General features: G+C 42.5%; 1 protein-coding gene across 1 annotated transcript in view; it reads right to left on the bottom strand.

The window, feature by feature from the left end:
- LOC149442470 (unconventional myosin-Vc-like) overlaps positions 1-19316 on the bottom strand; it is a 204812-nt gene that overhangs the window by 140515 nt on the left and 44981 nt on the right. The window contains exons 2-3 of the mRNA XM_089656077.1: positions 8946-9056; positions 6631-6793 (exon numbers count right to left, since the gene is read on the bottom strand). Of these exons, the coding sequence (XP_089512203.1) occupies positions 6631-6793; positions 8946-9056 (274 nt within the window). The remainder of the gene's footprint in view (positions 1-6630; positions 6794-8945; positions 9057-19316) is intronic.

Below are 19316 nucleotides of genomic sequence, written 5' to 3'. Positions count from 1 at the left end.
TTCGGGTCTAGTGTACTCTTGTGGGAGGATTCCAGACACGCGATGAGCGAGAACAAGGGCTTATTTTAAGCGCGCGCCATGTTTAATGAGAAACCCACTGATGACACACTTGAGCACCTCTCATTGATTAGGGGAACCGGTCGTGTCTGAAGAATGATCAAGGATAAAGTGTTGTATGGTCTGTGATACCTCTGCGATACACAGGGAGTCCTTGAGCAAAGTGTCGTTCAGACGCAAGGAGAAATGGCGCTTCGATGTCGGTTGGTTTTAGATGGCCAGGTGTATTGGGGCATGGTCAGACCATAAAAGGTGGCCGATGGCGGAGGAAGTTGGGTGGTCGAGGAGAGATTGCGATACAAAGAAGTAGTCAATGCGACTGTATGACTCGTGTGCCGGGGAATAGTAACTGTAATCTCGCTCCGATGGGTGTTGGGTTCGCTAGAGGTCCACTAGGTGTAGGTCGTGAAGGCGCGACTTAATGAGGGATAGGGTCATTGCAGGGAGAGAAGATTTGCCCAAGGAAGTGTCAAGTTCCGGCGAGAGAGCCACGTTAAAGTCCCCTCCGACTATGTAACAGGGACCTCCAAAATCAGATAGCTTGGAGAGGACCTTTGTCAGGAATGGGGCTTGGTCTTGGTTGGGGGCATATACGTTTGCTATCGTGAAGACAAAGTCTTGATGCTTTAGCTTGAGGAAAGGTATCGACCCGCTGGGTCGATGAGTGAGTCCAGGACCTCTGGGTTGAAGGTGTGATGGAAGGCGTTCGACAACCCCGGAGACCTAGCCAGTGGATTAGTGCTGTGATACCAATGAGTAAAGTGGTGATTACGGAGAGCTGGGATACTATCCGCACGAAAATGGGTCTCTTGGAGGAGCAGGATCTGCGAGCCGTGCCTGTGGAAGTGATATAGCATCTGGCTCCTCTTCTCCGGTGTGTGGAAGCCCCTAAAGTTGATGGAGGAAAATTTGATCGTAGTCATAGTCGGGCCGTGCGACAAGTAGGGGTGGGATGCTTCACCCAAAACGGTGCCTAAACCCTCCCTTGGGTTGGAAGAAGGGGAAAGAGAAAAAAAAAAGGGGGGGCTGGGGAAAGGGGGATGGGAAGATAGGGGCAGACAAAGAAAGAAATGGGAGCTGGTGAGGCCAGTCCGGGAGGGCCACTTGAGGTAGGCCCAACACCCCTAAAAATGTAGGTAAGTCTCCGACCGTGCGAAAAAGGGCAGATTTACCCTGATGCGTCGCTTGGAGTTGGAATGGGAATTGCCAGTGGTAGCAGATGTTGCTTTCCTGCAGCATCTGGGTGAGGGGGCGCAGGGCCAAGGTCTGACGTGAGAGGTCAGGAAGTAGCATCACTGGCGTTCTGTGGAATAAGATGGTGTCCTGTAGGCTGGCTGCACGCATGATGGCGTCCTTCATTTTGAAATAATGAACCCTGCATAGGGTGTCACGGATAAAGGATGAGTCGGCTTTTCTGGGGCACATCGTGCGGTGTACGCGGTCCAGCACTATAGGGGTATCCTTGGGTTGCTGCAGTAATTGGTAAAAGGTAGAGGAAACTGCCAAATGTTGTTGCGGCGATTTCTATTTTCAATATAGTCCTGTTGGTACAGGAGTTGCTGTATGAGCGCCGTATGGGATTTAAGGGTCTCTTTGTGCGTTTGAAGGGTGTTGCTTAGGCCGTCAGTTTTCATCCAGGCTCGTGCAAACGTCTTGTTTGAGGGCGGAAATTTCCTGCCTATATGTGCGTTCGATACGATTCACGCAGTGTTCGAAATCCAATTTTGTGGGGAGAGATCTAATGTATGCGTCTAGGGATTTCATATGGGACTGCAGGTCCCAGCCGTCTTCAGAACAAAGGGATGCTGAGGAACGGCTGCAGGACCCCTGTGAGTCTCGTGGTCTCAGAGTTGGAGAGGGGCTGTGGGATCTTTGTGCGGCCCGTGATCTCGATGGTGTATCGGGCCAGTGGGCCCCTTGTGCTCCCCGTGGGCTCCGTGGTGGGGGGTAGGTAGTGTGGGACCCCCGTGCGGCCTGTGGTCCCCGTGGTGGAGAGCGGCTGAGGGTCCCCTGTATGTCACATGGGCCCCGTGGTGGGGAGGGATTGCAGGACCCCATGTTGTCCTGTATGGATAGTGCGTGGGTGTCTCTGTGGTGCCCCCGTGAGCCTCCTTGTTGTGTAATGGCTTGGGGGCTGCAGGATCCCTGCGTATTCCTTGATCCCAGGGTGGGGTGGGGGCCGTGGGGCTCCTGGGTCCTTGGTGCAGGGGTGGGTGGTGCTGTAGGGTCCCCAGGGATGGAGGGGGATTCGGAACCCTGTGGGCTTACCTGCCCCTCGGCCGCTGGCTCCGGTGTCCTCATGTAGCCACGTGCAGCGGTGGATGCAGCCATCGGCGCCATCATGGATGCCGGGGCGCTTATCACTCCATCCGCCGATCGGACTAGATACCGGCTCAGAGAGCCGCCGGTTTGGTCTCCGATCATTCCCCGGGGAGTCTGTTGGGTATTCCTCCCCATGGAGTGTGCCGTGGGTGCTCTCTGAGGGTGAGAGCTGCCTGTTGCAGGGACTTGGGCCTGGGAGTTGTGCAGATGTGCTGCCTAGCTGTCCATACGCCTGGCCACGCCCCCAGGGGGTGTTTTTCAAAACAATTTCTGGAGACATGGATGGATGGGGGACTTTGCTATAAAATATTAAAAATGAAAAAAAAAAATACTCTATTTCATTTATTGCCCACTGATATTCCTAAGAAATCGGTTAAACTGATTCTTTATATCCTGTTGGCGGAGAGAATTCCGATAGCCAAACGTTGGAAACAGTCAACAATTTCACTGGAATTAGTTAAGCAGAAACTTAATAGGATTAAGATTAATGATAAACGTACTAGTATACCTAACAACAATACTTCTAAATTTGAGAGCACTTGGGATCCATGGATTCAGTATATTTCTGCTATATAACGGACTCTTGGCTGGCCCTCTCTCTTATTTTTTTTCTGGGTTTTATTCTTTATTTTCTTCTTCAGTTCTTTCCTCATTTTTTGTTCTCTATATTTTTGTCTATTATTTTAATGATATTATTCATACCACCTTGTTTATGGAGCAATTTTCTCATAATCGATCAAACTTTGTTTATGCTACTAGTGTATTCCTCATTACGCTTTATTGGTCGATTCTGATGTTATGTTGCTACACATTGTACTTGAATTTACTGTTTTATTGTTTATGTTTTGCAACTCGTCATTTTGGTGGGTTGCATCTCCTTTCTGTATAATGTTTTTAAAAATTCTTAATAAATATATTGAAATATAAAAATGAAAAAATAGCATTTTTTGTTTGTGGTGCTCAGAAGCAGTGCTGTTCCACTTTAAAGTGGTTCTAAAGTCTAAACTGTTTTTTTTAACCTCAATTCATTCCCTGCATTAGGATAAAAAAACTCTCTACTAATTGCCCCCATATCGCCGCCCCCCAACTCTTAACTAAGTCCTGTCAGTGATCTAGTCACTGTCCCCAGCTGTAGGTCTTCTCTCTTCACTGTGTGTCTATGAGCGCACACAGCCTGCATGGGTGTCCCCTCAGTACACAGCTTGCTAAGGAGGCACTCTTCTGATATTTATTTGTAAAAAATTTTGAAAACCATTTATCATTTTCCATCCACTTCACAATTATGTGCTACTTTGTGTTGGTCTATCACATGAAATCCCAACAAATTACATTTACATTTTTGGTTGTAACATGACAAATTGTGGAAAATGTCAAGGGGTATGAATACTTTTTCAAGGCACTGTAACTTTTGATTGACAGCACTCAGCAGCAAAGAGATTTTTTGATGATCTATTTCCTTTAGAGCTCATTCACATAGGTGCAGAGGCTCATAATGGTGTGCAAGAGCCACTTGTTTATGTATCCAGGGCAGCATGGAGCAGCTGGCAGACAGTATATGTTAGTCAATGGAAAGGCAGCAGCTTTATGGACTAACCTGAACATTCACTGAGTTAGACAGGCATGCAGGAAAGGTTGCATGGCCCTGCGGATGTGCAGGTGAATCCATACAGCCAGCTGCATCTGACTAACGTAGACTGCCTGCATACAAGTCCATTCTGCCCCGAACACATAAACAAATGGATCTTGCACTCAGTACAGGCCTCTGTGCCCATGTGAAGGAGTACTTCTTGGTACTGCTCAGTGATGAATAATCTGCCACAAATACAGATCACCTCTCCAGATACTGCCATACATAGAATTACCTCTGCTGACCTTTTACATGTGCTGACGCAATGCAGTTTCATTCATTCTCTGCAGAAATACTTTCTGTGGGGGCTCAGCTCAAAGGTAGCCCCCTTCATGAACTCCAATTCAACCAGTAAAGTACATTTGATGGCATTTTGCCCACTTTTATTCAAGGGTAAAGTTCTTTAACCACCTCATTACTGCACTACAGCACAGGTTTCTTTTTTGGGAGGGGGTCCATAGATATCCTTCCAGAACGCGCCTCTAGCGCACACTCTGGGGCGCACATCAGGCGCGCTCTGTGACCGCTGTGTCATTTGGACACAGCTGATCACAGATCAAGGTAAGAGGACAATCACAGTGGCCCTTTACCATGTGATCAGCTGTGTCCAATCACAGCTGATCCCATGTAAACAAACTTGCCGGTTATAGGTTTTTCCTTTCTTCATGCGCTGTCACTGTGTGAGGAAAGAAGAGTCGATAACCAGCAATCCCGACAGGACACATTTGCACTGATCATCAGGGCACTGATGATCAGTGCCCTGATTATCAGTGCAATCCCATCAGTACCAATCAATGCCCATCAGTGCAGCTTATCAGTACCCATCAGTGCTGCCTATCAGTGCCCATCATTGCCACCTATCAATGCCCATCAGTGCTGCCTAACAGTGCTCATCAGTGCTGCTTATCAGTGCCTCCTCAGCAGTGCCCATCAGTGCTGCCTCATCATTGCAGCCTCATCAGTGGTCATCAGTGTACATCAGTGCAACCTCATTAGAGCCCATTATTCCAGCTTCACCAGTGTCCATTAGTGTAGCCTCATCAGTACACATCAGTGAGGGAGAAAAATTACTTATTTGCAAAATTGTATAACAGAAACTAAGAAAAAAAAAATATTTTTAAAAATGTTGTGTTTTTTCATGTTTTAGCAAAAATATAAAACCAAGTGGTGATTAAATATCCAAAAGAAAGCTTTATCTGTCTAAAAAAATGATAACAAAATTTCATATTGGTACAGTTTACATGACCACGCAATTATCATTCAAAGTGAGAAAGCGCTGAAAGCTAAAAATTGGCCTGGGCAGGTAGGGGGTGAAAGTGCCCGGTATTGAAGTGGTTAATAGAAAGGTGCATACAACATGAATGCTTCAGCCTCTTAACTATTAAGATCCACTCTGACCTTCAGTCTAGCTCCACACAAACTGCAACTTTTCTCATAGGCTATGGCCTGGTAATGTCATCTGTCTTTAACAACAGACAGGCCAGTATCGGGTCACACACTCCCAGTGTGTCAGTGAACCTGTTGCTCCCTGGCAGCACAATGGTCTTCTCAGGACGGTGGAGACCTGAACTCTGGTCAGCTCCCATACCATATGGTAACCATTCTCAATCAGGGAAAACTAGGACTGCTCCAGAGGCTGCTAGGGGTTCCTTAGATGTGGATGATTGAGCTTCCATAGCTGATGGTGCCTGCATAGTTCCGTGTCCAATGCTACTTGCCAGAGCCAGCGTCATGACACCAAAGATCTTTTTAGCTGTCTGTAACAATGACATTCTGGCCACCATTGTAAGATGTGGATTCTTTCCCTTGACCACCAATGTAGGGGCATTATTCTCACTGACAGCCCCCCCATGAATACATTATACAGGATTTTCCTGAGACCTGAAAAATATTATAAGTGCTCCCCAGGGGTAAAAGGATGAGAAAGGCAGCCATAAGGCATCTGCATACCTGCACAATCAGAAGGTGTTGGCCATCATCAATACGTGGACCCAGGCAGGGTTCGAGGCTTCATCCCTCCTAATACTCTGCAAAGCCTCTAAGCTTCATGACCCACCCAGGTTTTTCTAACTAATATAGAAAACCTTAAAGCCAGCTTTCTCTGCTCATAAGCATCCTGGAGCCTATCAACCTGCATGGGTGAGAACCCTGGATAGCATCTAACCCCTATGACACCATGACATGGTTTTATCTTGTCATGACAGACACACTGGCTAGCTGGTTGGAGCTCCAACAGACTTTACTATATTTAATATGTAATGCACATATCCCTAAAACCAGGTATCCCTGTGCTTGTAGGGTTCATACGCACACTGTTGCAGAGGTGCCATGTAGCAAAGTTCTCAGTAGTCAGGTACAGTTTTCATTCTGTTGCAGTGCTGTGAGAGGAATTTATGAATCGAAATATGACCTGGTAGTTATCACTGCCTTGCCATGAGACAAAATAGTTAACTGTTCCCTATATCTCTAGGTGAGGCCATCATCTGAAAAAATACATCTGAATATTTGAATATGAATGATCGGAAGCCTTGGTGAATGGCCAACCATACATACAGAGGAATGCGAGTTAATCATTTTCATCTGTGAAGATAGCTTCAAGCAGCTGTGACCCAATGTTTGCTTACCACTGTAGGTGTAGATAAGTTTGGACTCCATGAATCGCACTTTAAGGTTGTGGAGAACAGCTGGCTCATGCAAATAACTGAGAGCGGTGAGGTCATTTTCTCCAACAAGAATGTCCGGATTTCTGAGAGGCGGTAGACTCTTCTCAATTACGTATTTCAGGTCCTACAATAAAATCAGGAATAAATCTTATCCACATTTATGAATTCTGAATGTTCTACTACTTCTCAGAGACATCTCTTCACAAAAAATGTTACAAATGTAAATGTAAAACTGTATGTAAACTCCACAATTTTCAGCATTGGCATCATGTCTCTTACGGTATACAGCTTTCTTATAGTATTATTAAGCCTTCCACCTGTTTGACTTTTTTTTTCTCCTGTCATTTGCATTTAAAATTTCCATAGCTTTCGAACCCTAAGAGCGCACAACCGCCCGGCATTGCAGCCCAACGTGACGACACTCACTACACAGGCAGCCCTATGAATGGGTTATTCCCCAACCTGATTGTCAGCTAAATTTAGAGAGACAAAAACAAATGACTAGGCAGTAATGGCCTCAACCAGCACCGGGTAAACTAGAGTGAAGAAGAGGCAGGCAATCCCACAGCTACTCGTGGCTAATGTCCAGAATAAAAAACAGTAATGTTCATAGCTACAGTCCTGTGACAAAGCACTATATCATGAGAAATGCGTTGTCATGGTAACCAGGACTTGTTGATATTGGTCTCCTTCCTACTGAGTATTTCTGATGATTTTTCCTTGTGTTCCACTGAGGTCACTTGCGGTGTGCTGTGACTTCCGGTGTGCGATCTCTGGCAACCGAGGAGGTCCATCCTGCTCCTCTCATCCCTCCTGTGGGGTCTCTCTCAGACCGCTGGCCTTGGTCACCTGTATACAATCAATTGTGGCTCCTTCACCATCCACCCATTGAGCTCACCATCCAGGCTCTCCATTGCCATGCCTACAACACAGTAAGCGGCTCCCATCATTCCTGCAGTCTATGGTTTGCACTGATCCTTGTATGACATCCATTCATGGACACATCCTTATGGTGATTCTTGCTGTTATTGCTCCATTAAACTGTTTTACATTGTCTGCTGGCTATAAACATTACTGTTTTATATTCTGGACATTAGCCATGAGCGCTCTGATCTTTTATGCTATCCTGTATTTAGAGAGGCTAGCTAAAACTTTATGCTGGCCAAGCATGCATTGTGAATCAGGTGGTCATTTCAACAAGAGGAGGGGCAGACAAATAGAGCTTTCTTTTAGTGGCATATAATCACCACTGAGTTTTTTATTTTTGCTAAATAAAACAATATAGACCTCTGCCAATATTGACATTGATTGTTATCCCATCCCTCAGTTTGATTACATAATAATCAGTCAACCTACTATATACTGGTATCTTGAATGTTCAGCATGAATCTTAAGGAAAATGGATGGACCCACAAATGTGCAATGATAATAAAATACACATTAAAAATGCAATGTAATAGATTAAGCTGAACAATTGTTAGATGAACCCAACTCCTTCCACAGCTTACAGACCAGCCTGTATCCTCCTTGATTCCCTGCAACCAGAATGTTGCCAAGGCCCTGGATTCCACTGTCTCTCCACCATAGTCCAGCATACAAATGACCGTACCTTCAACTCTAGCCAAGGTTTTTTGCAATGACAGCACTCTGCTGCTCACTCCCACCCAAAGCCATGACCCCAACATGGTCTAATCATTGGGATCAATGTTAGTCATCCAGCATTTAGAGCCGGTTCACACATATACCAATTGGATGGGTTTTGAGTTTGCATGACATGAAAAAACATTGCTTTCTATTGTGCCTGTTCATGTACAGTATGTCCGGTGCAGCTGGAGTGTGGATTCAGTGCAAATACTGATTAGAAATGAACATACTAGAAAATCAATGCCTCCAGTAAGTGGCTATGCCTTTTTCTTGTTTGAAATGATGCCTTTACAACACACAACACAGCAAAATTGAGGAAAGAAAGTCATGTTGGATTTGGCAGCATGACACTATTGATGGAGACGGATCTGTCATTTCCTGTCGCTGATGAATGATTGAAAAAAGTAAATAAATGCCTTCCATTATGAAGGAAAGGTGATACCAATATAACTGAGACATCAATTGTTCCCTTATAAAAATATGGGAAAGGCAATGGTGAATCTGCTATCTCTTGTATTATAATTGGTCATACCATGGCCACTGTTTAGAAGCAACAAATCCAACGTCTATTGAAATATATTCACATATACCTAAAAATTCTACTAACAATGCCCCTCCCTAATTTTTCTTACAGAGCCATCTTCCAAGCGTAGATGAAGCACGGTGTCCCCGATCTTCAAGTCTTTCGTGATTTCAGCAGATTTCCAAACTTCCTCTGCATCAGGGATCCAAACCCGATTATACTGCAAAAAAAGGAAAAAAACTCAGATTTTTGAGCTGTACAATGCGACAAGACTACATTCAGGCAATACTTCCACACCATGTGCCTCCAACAAACATACAACTGTCGTCATTTTATCTCTTCTGGAAGCACATAGCTGTAAGTGGCTGTAAACATCATACATGAAATCTGAAGAAAGAATATCCCTATAGAGTGTGTAATTAAGAGCACTAAGTGTCATTTCTGTCTGCTGCCTCGTTCCTCTGCTATCAGCATAGGTCACTTTTGACAAGTTTTCCTGACACTAACAGAAAAATGGTGATGGGGAGGGACCTCGAACAGATTGACAGCCTCAGCTCTGTTCCTGTGAGCTGTGTGGAGTGTCTCTTCCCTCCAATTATCTCTCACAACTCTCCTCTGAGATCTCTGCACCCCCTTTGTTCTGGACTTTGAATCGATGTAGAGAAGAGAACACTACAGATAAACAGGTACAACTTATATAGGAGAATGTGTTTAATCTCTGTATCACCTAAGGTCAGTCACTTCATTGGGTATATGGAAGGGTTTACAACCACTTTATTTAAGTATATATGTACATTGTAAAACTGTACTTAATTAATTAGTTCAATTATGTACAGTAAATACTGTATATATACACAATATAATAATATATAAAGAAAAGAAACAGTGCTACTACCCATTATTCCACCAGTAAAGTTCATGGGTGCACAATCTTCAGTCACTCATCTGAAAGCTGTATATCTATGTAGTTAATCCGCACATCCGTCGTTGCTTATAAAATCTTGAAAGTTATTCAGAAAACCACAGTGTAAAATGCACAGAAAAACAATTTAGTTGACAGGTTTCAGCCTACACGACTTTGATCATAACTATAGTAACTATCACAATATCTCTATGATTAAAGCCATGTAGGAGGAGGGGTATTTAAACTAGGATTGAGGGGGGAGGGAAAATTATACTATATTGGGGCAGACAGGGGTTAGTACTTATTGGTAGGTGGAATGGGGAAAGATGGGGGGAGGGCTATGGCAGATAAAAAGGTTCCCATGTTACAAACAACCATTGGAATTGGTACCATTTGTAAGAAAATGAAAAATATGCAAAATATGTGTGAACAAGGTGTCAATGGATTAAATGAATTTGTTCACCAATGCCAGAAGTCTGCCAAGCAAAATAGGTGAGTTGGAAGCCTTGGTGCATGAAGAGAACTATGATTTAATTGGTATTGCTGAATCTTGGCTTCATTCCTCACATGACGGGGCTATTAATATTCCTGGCATGTTCTCTTTTGGAGAGACAGGGTAAAAAGGAAAGGTGGTGGTGTCTGTCTCTATGTGAGAAGTGATCTCAGAGCGAGTGTGAAAAAGGACCTAGTTGATGGAGAGTGTGATGAGGCTGAAGTATTATGAGTGGAACTGCACATGGGGGTGCATATTACAAAGGTAATCATTGGAGTTTGTTATATGCCTCCCAGTGTTAATGAGGAGGTGGAGACTCAGCTCCTTGCACAGATCGAAAGGGCTGCAAGGGCTTTGACTACCCAGAAACTGACTGGAGTAATGGTACTGCAGGAACAGTTAAAGGGCAAAAATGTATAAACCTACTACAGCACAATTTTATGGTACAGTTCATAGAGGCCCCAATTAGGAATGATGCTCTGCTGGACCTGGTAATCTCAAACCCTGCAGAATTTATTACAAATGTCCATATAAAAGAACATCTGGGTAGCAGTAATCATAACATGATTTCATTTATTGTTAACTGTAAACAACAAGCACATACGGGAAAAATAAAAATGCTCAACTTAAAGAGAGCCAATTTTCCAAAGCTGAGAGCTGCTCTCCAAGACTTAGACTGGGAGCGAATATTGGCATCGATAAACACAACACAGAAATGGGAGTTCTTCAAAAAGACTGTATGTGAACACACTGCAAAATATATTCCCATGGGTAACAAGTTTAAAAGGCTAAAAATCAAACCTATGTGGCTTACGGCCAAAGTTAAAAAAGCTATAAATATCAAGAAAATTTTTTTTATTAAATATAAAAATGAAGGAACGATATCATCATTTAAACATTACAAAGAATGTAACAGAATATGTAAAAAGGAAATCAAGGCCAGAAAAATTGAAACGAACGACAGATTTCAAAGGATAGCAGAATGAACCCCCAAAAATTCTTTAAATATATTAATAGTAAAAAGGTTCGGTCTGAGCATGTAGGCCCTTTACAAAATAATCTAGAGTGGGTGACTGGGGACAAAGAGAAGGCAAATTTATGAAATACCTTCTTCAGCTCTGTGTATACTAAGGAGCATGGGGTGGGCTCTTGTCCAACGTTCCAACCTTTTTTTTTCTCCCCTGAAAGTCAATCGTCTCCCTTTTCACAGTCCATTTTGGCAATATATATATATATATATATATACTGTATGTGTGTATATATATATATATATATATATATAGTTTTTCCTAAATACCTTTTATTGATAATTTCTGTCTCCACTTCCGGTCCCGGTCGCGTAGGCGATTACATCATCAGGAATTCCCTAGGGCTTCTGAGATATTGGCATCATCTATCCCAGCAGTCCTAGGGAATGCCTAATACCAAAATCTTGCATTATTATGAGACCGGAAGTGACGCGATCGCTGGGATTTCTTCACACTGCGCAGGCATGTTAAAGTGCCGCACCTTCTTTACACTGCGCAGGCACGAGAACAGGAAGTGCATGCTGGGTAGCCAGCTGCAAAATTTCCCAGAAGAATGTCTGTTCGGTCTTGAGGTGCCCACACTTAAGATGACAGCATTCACAATATGAGGGTGCAGTAAGTAATTTTATTTTTTATAAGGAAAGAAAAGGAATACAAGTACAGGTGATCTCATCTTGCATTGCAAAAACCGCCACTCTCACATGAGTGCCTTTTAAAAAAAAAAATAATTAAAACGGCCGGAACTCCGCTTTAAAGAATTGAGCTCTGTCATTTCAAAGCCATTGTTTCTAATTGTAGGGACTCTTTAATGACTGGCATAGTACCACTGGATTGGCGGAAGGCCAATGTGGTGCCTATATTTAAAAAGTGGTCAAAATCTTTGTAATTATAGACCTGTTAGTTTAACTTCTATAGTTGGGAAGATACTGGAGAGTTTAATAAAAGACCACATAGATGAGTTCTTGCTGGAAAAAAATATTTTAAGCAACAGACAGCATGGATTCATGAAAGACAGAAGTTGTCAAACAAATCTGATTTCTTTTTGAGGGGGTTAGCAAAACCTTGTACAGAGGGGTGGCGGTGGTCGTGGTATACTTGGATTTTTTAAAAGTGTTTGACACAGTTCCCCACAAACGGCTAATGTGTAAGGTAAAGTCTATGGGCTTGGAAAAATCAGTATGTAAATGAATAGAAAACTGGCTAAAAGATCGTATTCAGAGAGTAGGGGTTAATGATTTATACTCTGAATGGTCTGGGGTTGTCAGTGGTGTAGCCCAAGGTTCAGTGATGGGACCCTTACTTTTTAATATATTTATAAACGATATAGGGTATGGGATTAAAAATGCCATCTCAGTCTTTGCAGATGGCACTAAGCTTTGCAGTGGAGTGCCCCATACCTGGTAGAGGCCAGCAATATACAGGTACATTGCTGTGCCTGTATGGGCTGCCCATCCGCAGTATGTTTCTTGCGTGTGGTCCACTAGTGGTTAGACTTACCTGAGTAACAGATCTCTCCGCTATCTCTTCCCTCACAGGGCAGATTGATAGTCAAGAAAATTCTGTGACGCAGACAGTGCAGCTCAGGAGCGAGCACACACGAAAGCCCCCATAAAAAGTGACTTCCTATAGTGGGCACTTGCTGAAAAGTAGCGCCGGTGGGGGATCCCAGAAGAAGAGGATCGGGGCTGCTCTCTGCAAAACCATTGTACAGAGCATGTAAGTATGACATTATTATCATTTTAATTTCAAAATGTAAGCTTTATAATCGCTTTAATTATAGCTTTTTCATTATACTTTAATTGCACAATATACAATAACATAGCAGAAAACCATAAAGTACATATGAACATTTACTAAACACTATTGATACAAACATCAGTAAAAAAATCTTGTAACAAGTACTGCAGCCATCTACTAGCTTAGCAAGGTTTTGAAAATCATGATGAAGGGTATGAAAATCATGATCATGAGGAAGGATATGAATATGCATTTAGGAAGCAGGTTAGTCACTTGTTGGCTGTCCTCTGAGATCCCGACGCCTCCATTGGTAAATGGTACATTTCGTGTGAATATTACTTCTTGAAAAAGCCCAGCCTAACAAGTCAACACTAAGCTGTTTACTCAATCAGGGGCATTATGTTACACCCTCCTCTAAGACACCCTCCCTTAGGTAACAGAAAATATGCTGAGCACATTAACTGCTATTTAGTTGTGTTGAGGATGTAAAATCACGCTCACTGCCACAAGCAGATGACATCATTAGTATCAATATACCTGGCTGGGAAAAGAATAATTCCAAATGCTTTATGCGGGTTTAAGGCCAAGTTCACATCTATGCAGTTTGCGGATGGTGCGTTTTCCCATTGCGTTTTGCATTTCTGAAAACGTCACTTTTACATTTTTTTTAATGCCGTTTTGCTTTTGCTTTTTTTTTTAATTTTGACTAATAGTAAAGTATGACAGTTCTGTTCATGTAGTGTGACTTTGATGCGACTTTACACTCTCTGGCACTCAAGTAGAATCAAAATTGTACTACATAAATAGAACTGTTATACTTTCCTATTAGCAAAAATACCCCGCAAAGAACGCTTGGTCGGAGCCGCACCAATTTCAAAAGTAGTACATGTACTACTTTTGTTGCGATTTGCATAGACATCTGTGTCAGATGTCTTGCAAATAGCAAGGAAATCGGTATCTCACCCGATTTTGAAATCATGCGCCTTCACTGTAGGTCGCACAATTTCAAAATCGGATTTGATGTGAATGGAACCATAGTGCCTAAGTGTAAAGCAAAAACAGCTGAAAACAAATGGGTTTGTACCTTTTACTTCACTGTGGCTTGCAACTTCATTAAACAGAAGTCAATGAAAGTTGCAATAAAATAAAAAAGTAGTGTACGAACTATTTTTGAAATCACGCTACTTCAAATTGCACTAATTAAGACCCTGCAATAGAAATACAATAGATGCGACTTCCGGTGTGAACCAGGGCTTAAGGCACTACATATTGACCATTTCTTTAAAATTGTAAGTTTTTTATTTAGATAACAAAGTAGTAAAATGCTACACACTTGTAAAAAGCAACACAAAACCAAAGAAAAAGTACTGATTCACACCTAAGGGCTCATGTACACGGGGAGTTTGAAAAACTCTTCTGAACGATGGAAACTGACTGCTGGAAAACGAAGGTTATAAAACGTCAGTTTAGCCACGTTTTCATACCGTGTTTAGCCACGTTTATGCGTTTAGAAGCGTTTTTAAAAGATAACCACAGAAAACTCTCCCAAATGCCCAGAATGCACTGAAAAATAGTATATTCACTAAAAAAGGCTACTAAAATACAGCATGATTTCTTTTATCAAGCCATGCAGTATTTTAGTAGTAGCGCTAAATAAATATACAGTGAGGTCCATAAATATTGGGACATCGACACAATTCTAACATTTTTGGTTCTATACACCACCACAATGGATTTGAAATGAAACAAACAAGATGTGCTTTAACAGCAGACTGTCAGCTTTAATTTGAGGGTATTTACATCCAAATTGGGTGAACGGTGTAGGAATTACAACAGTTTGCATATGTGCCTCCCACTTGTTAAGGGACCAGAAGTAATGGGACAATTGGCTTCTCAGCTGTTCCATGGCCAGGTGTGTGTTATTCCCTCATTATCCCAATTACAATGAGCAGATAAAAGGTCCAGAGTTCATTTCAAGTGTGCTATTTGCATTTGGAATCTGTTGCTGTCAACTCTCAAGATGAGATCCAAAGAGCTGTCACTATCAGTGAAGCAAGCCATCATTAGGCTGAAAAAACGAAACAAACCCATCAGAGAGATAGCAAAAACATTAGGCGTGGCCAAAACAACTGTTTGGAACATTCTTAAAAAGAAGGAACGCACCGGTGAGCTCTGCAACACCAAAAGACCCGGAAGATCACGGAAAACAACTGTGGTGGATGACCGAAGAATTCTTTCCCTGGTGAAGAAAACACCCTTCACAACAGTTGGCCAGATCAAGAACACTCTCCAGGAGGTAGGTGTATGTGTGGCAAAGTCAACAATCCAGAGAAGACTTCACCAGAGTGAATACAGAGGGTTCACCACAAGATGGAAAGCATTGGTGAGCCTCAAAAACAGGAAGGCCAGATTAGAGTTTGCCAAACGACATCTAAAAAAGCCTTCACAGTTCTGGAACAACATCCTATGGACAGATGAGACCAAGATCAACTTGTACCAAAGTGATGGGAAGAGAAAAGTATAGAGAAGGAAAGGAACTGCTCATGATCCTAAGCATACCACCTCATCAGTGAAGCATGGTGGTGGTAGTGTCATGGCGTGGGCATGTATGGCTGCCAATGGAACTGGTTCTCTTGTATTTATTGATGATGTGACTGCTGACAAAAGCAGCAGGATGAATTCTGAAGTGTTTTGGGCAATATTATCTGATCATATTCAGCCAAGTGCTTCAGAACTCATTGGACGCAGCTTCACAGTGCAGATGGACAATGACCCAAAGCATACTGCAAAAGCAACCAAAGAGTTTTTTAAGGGAAAGAAGTGGAATGTTATGCAATGGCCAAGTCAATCACCTATTGAGCCATACGCGGTGACGTCACGCTGCCGCCGAGACCACGAGGAGGTCCGCGGCCATCTTTATTGCTGTACATGGTCAGTGACAGTTCTTATGCTGTTTATATTGATTTGCTTCACCTATAATAAACGTTTTTGGCTGAAAAGTACTACACTATGGGCATTCTTCTTTTTGGCTCTTTATGAGCCAATACCACCATAGAGCCCATACCTGGAGGACGATAGCTGTGAGGCAGAGTACCAGGGAGGAAGGAGATCTCTTGGACCTGACCAGGCTGACTACCTCTTAAAGGGGGACCTCCGGCTATATCTCAAATACCATGCATATTATGATCTTTCTTCTGGTGAGTGTGCATTTTTAACATCCTTTTGACACATCACCTGATTGATCGTCTGGAAAAGCACGGATCACCCACTAGAGAATATCTCGGATCACATCAGTCACGTTTTATCTATTTTGGACTTTTATATACCCTCTACTTAGAGAAATCTTTGTGTGATATATTTATCAATTTATTTATGTCACATGCACTGCACTTTAACATATGTGTGTTACTTTATCTATGTTATTTTTTCACTTTATTTGGTCATTTCTACCAGCTATCATAAGTTTACATATATATTTATTTAGCGCTGCACCTTTTCTGTTGGATTTTATTGTATGAGGTTTTTTGGTTGCCTTTGGTGTATCAGCTGCTAGTTAGTCTTGGCGCTCGCTTTCTTTCTATTTATTATTATTTTAGTAGTGAAAGCGTGCATCATGTTTCATCTGTTAGCGGGGTTCCCACTGACAGCTGAATGTAAGAATTGCCGGCAATTATAAAATAATTTAAAAAAACGGAGTGGTGTCCCCCTTCCCATCCACACCAAGCCCTTTGGGTCTGGTATGGATATTGAGGGGAAGCCCCACGCCGAAATTTTAAAAAAATGGCGTGGGGTTCCCCCCCAAAATTCATACCAGACCCTTATTTGAGCATGCAGCCTGGCAGGTCAGGAAATGGGGGGGGACGAGCGAGCGCGAGCACCCCCCCGCCCCCCCGAACCATACCAGGCCACATGCCCTCAACATGGGGGGGGGTTCTCCCCTCCAAAGCACATTGTTCCCATGTTGATGGAGACAAGGGCCTTTTCCCCACAACCCTAGGCTGTGGTTGTGGGGGTATGCGGGCGGGAGGCTTATTAGAACTTGGAAGCCCGCAGACCCCCACAACCACAGCCTAGGGTTGTGGGGAAGAGGCCCTTGTCAAAGCACCCCCCCCATGTTGAGGGCATGTGGCCTGGTATGATTCGGGGGGGCGCTCGCTCGTCCTCCCCCTTTCCTGACCTGCCGGGCTGCTTGCTCGGATAAGGGACTTGGTATGGATGGGAGGGAGGACCCCACGCCGTTTTTTTTTCAGTGTTTTTTTAATTGCCGGCAATTCTTACATTCAGCTGTCAGTGGGAACCCCGCTGACAGCTGAAACATGATGCATGCTTTTCACTACTAAAATTCAGCATGACTTGATAAAATAACTCATGCGGTATTTTAGTAGCCTTTTTTAGTAGATTCAAATGTTTGGGTTTTTTCAAATGCTATGTGGTATGCTACCACATACTCGGATGTGGTAGGATACCAATTAGTGAATTGTGCCCTGGATATGCGTTTACATGCGTTTACAAGTGTTTGGCGTTTGAAACGCCGGTAAAATCTACTCCTGGACACAATTTTGCTGCGTTCAAAAAAAGACTGTAAATTCAACTGGCTGTAAATGACAGTAAACAACGATGTGTACATGGACACATTGGAAAACATTAGGGAGAGTTCAGGGGCTGCTGAAAAAAAATGCAGAACAGCTCCTGAATGTGAGTTTATCAGCTGCAGTGTACATAAGCCCTGAGCATTTGAAGTGCATTTCTAGAATTGCTTTAAAGCTTGACATGAGGATTAAAGATAATATGTCTTTAATTAAAGAATTAAAATACATTAACTCAAAATGCCTTATGAACACACAAAGCTGTTACCATAATTAAGTGCAATTACAAACATTAACTGATCATTTGAAGGAAATAAATATATAAATATTAATGCTCAATACCCTCAGGAGGTGAAAAAAGGAAACACTTCAACGGAAAACACAATGTGAGAGCCAAGAAACTGTGTATGTCACTGGAAGTTCCAGAAGAAGAAAACATTGGTGTTTTTTTACTAAAGCTGGAGAGTGCAAAATCAGGTTCACATCTGCACAGAAACCAATCAGCTTCCAGGTATTAGTGCCAAAGCTTAACTGAACAAGCTGAGGTTAGAAGAGGATTGGTTTCTGTGCAGATGTTAGCCTGATTTTGCACTCTCCAGCTTTAGTAAGTAACCCCATTGTGCTTACAGTTACATGAAACAGGGTGCTCAAAAACATCAGGAGAAACTAAAAGAAAAATATAGAAAAGTGGCACCAGAAAAGACCAAGTCGTCCATTTAGTCTTCCCATTTCTTATTTATATATATATATACAGTGGGGATCGAAAGTTTGGGCACCCCAGCTAAAAATTTGTATTAATGTGCATAAAGAAGCCAAGGAAAGATGGAAAAATCTCCAAAAGGCATCAAATTACAGATTAGACATTCTTAAAATATGTCAACAAAAGTTAATTTTATTTCCATCATTTACAGTTTCAAAATAACAGAAAACAAAAATATGGCGTCTGCAAAAGTTTGGGCACCCTGCAGAGTTAATATCTTGTACTGCCCCCTTTGGCAAGTATCACAGCTTGTAAACGCTTTTTGTAGAAAGCCAAGAGTCTTTCAATTCTTGTTTGAGGTATCTTTGCCCATTCTTCCTTACAAAAGTCTTCCAGTTCTTTGAGATTTCTGGGCTGTCTGTCACGCACTGCTCTTTTAAGGTCTATCCATAGATTTTCAATTATGTTGAGGTCAGGAGATTGTGAAGGCCATGGCAAAACCTTCAGTTTACGCCTCTTGATGTAATCCCCCGTGGATTTCGAGGTGTGTTTAGGATCATTATTAATTTGTAGAAGCCATCCTCTCTTTAACTTCAGCTTTTTCACAGATGGCATCAAGTTACCATCCAAAATTTGCTGAAATATTATTGAATCCATTTTTCCTTCTACTCGTGAGATGTTCCCTGTGCCACTGGCTGCAACACAACCCCAAAGCATGATTGATCCAACCCCATGCTTAACAGTTGGACAGAGGTTCTTTTCATTAAATCCTGTGCCCCTTCTTCTCCAAATGTACCTTTGCTCATTCTGGCCAAAAAGTTCAATTTTAACCTCATCGGTCCACAGAACTTGTTTTCAAAATGCATCAGGCTTGTCTATATGTTCATTTGCAAAGTTCAAACGATGATTTTTGTGGTGAGGACATAGAAGAGGGTTTCTTCTGATGACTCTTCCATGAAGACCATATTTGTACAAGTATCTCTTTATAGTGGAATAGTGTACCACAACTCCAGTGTCTGCCAGATCTTTCTG

This window comes from Staurois parvus, unplaced genomic scaffold (assembly GCF_062004578.1).
Source record: "Staurois parvus isolate SC_StPar_1 unplaced genomic scaffold, SC_StPar_1.0 ptg000885l, whole genome shotgun sequence".
In the NCBI taxonomy this organism is placed as follows: domain Eukaryota; kingdom Metazoa; phylum Chordata; class Amphibia; order Anura; family Ranidae; genus Staurois; species Staurois parvus.
Note: the sequence above shows the minus strand (reverse complement) of the source record. Positions and strands in the feature narration are given on the sequence as shown.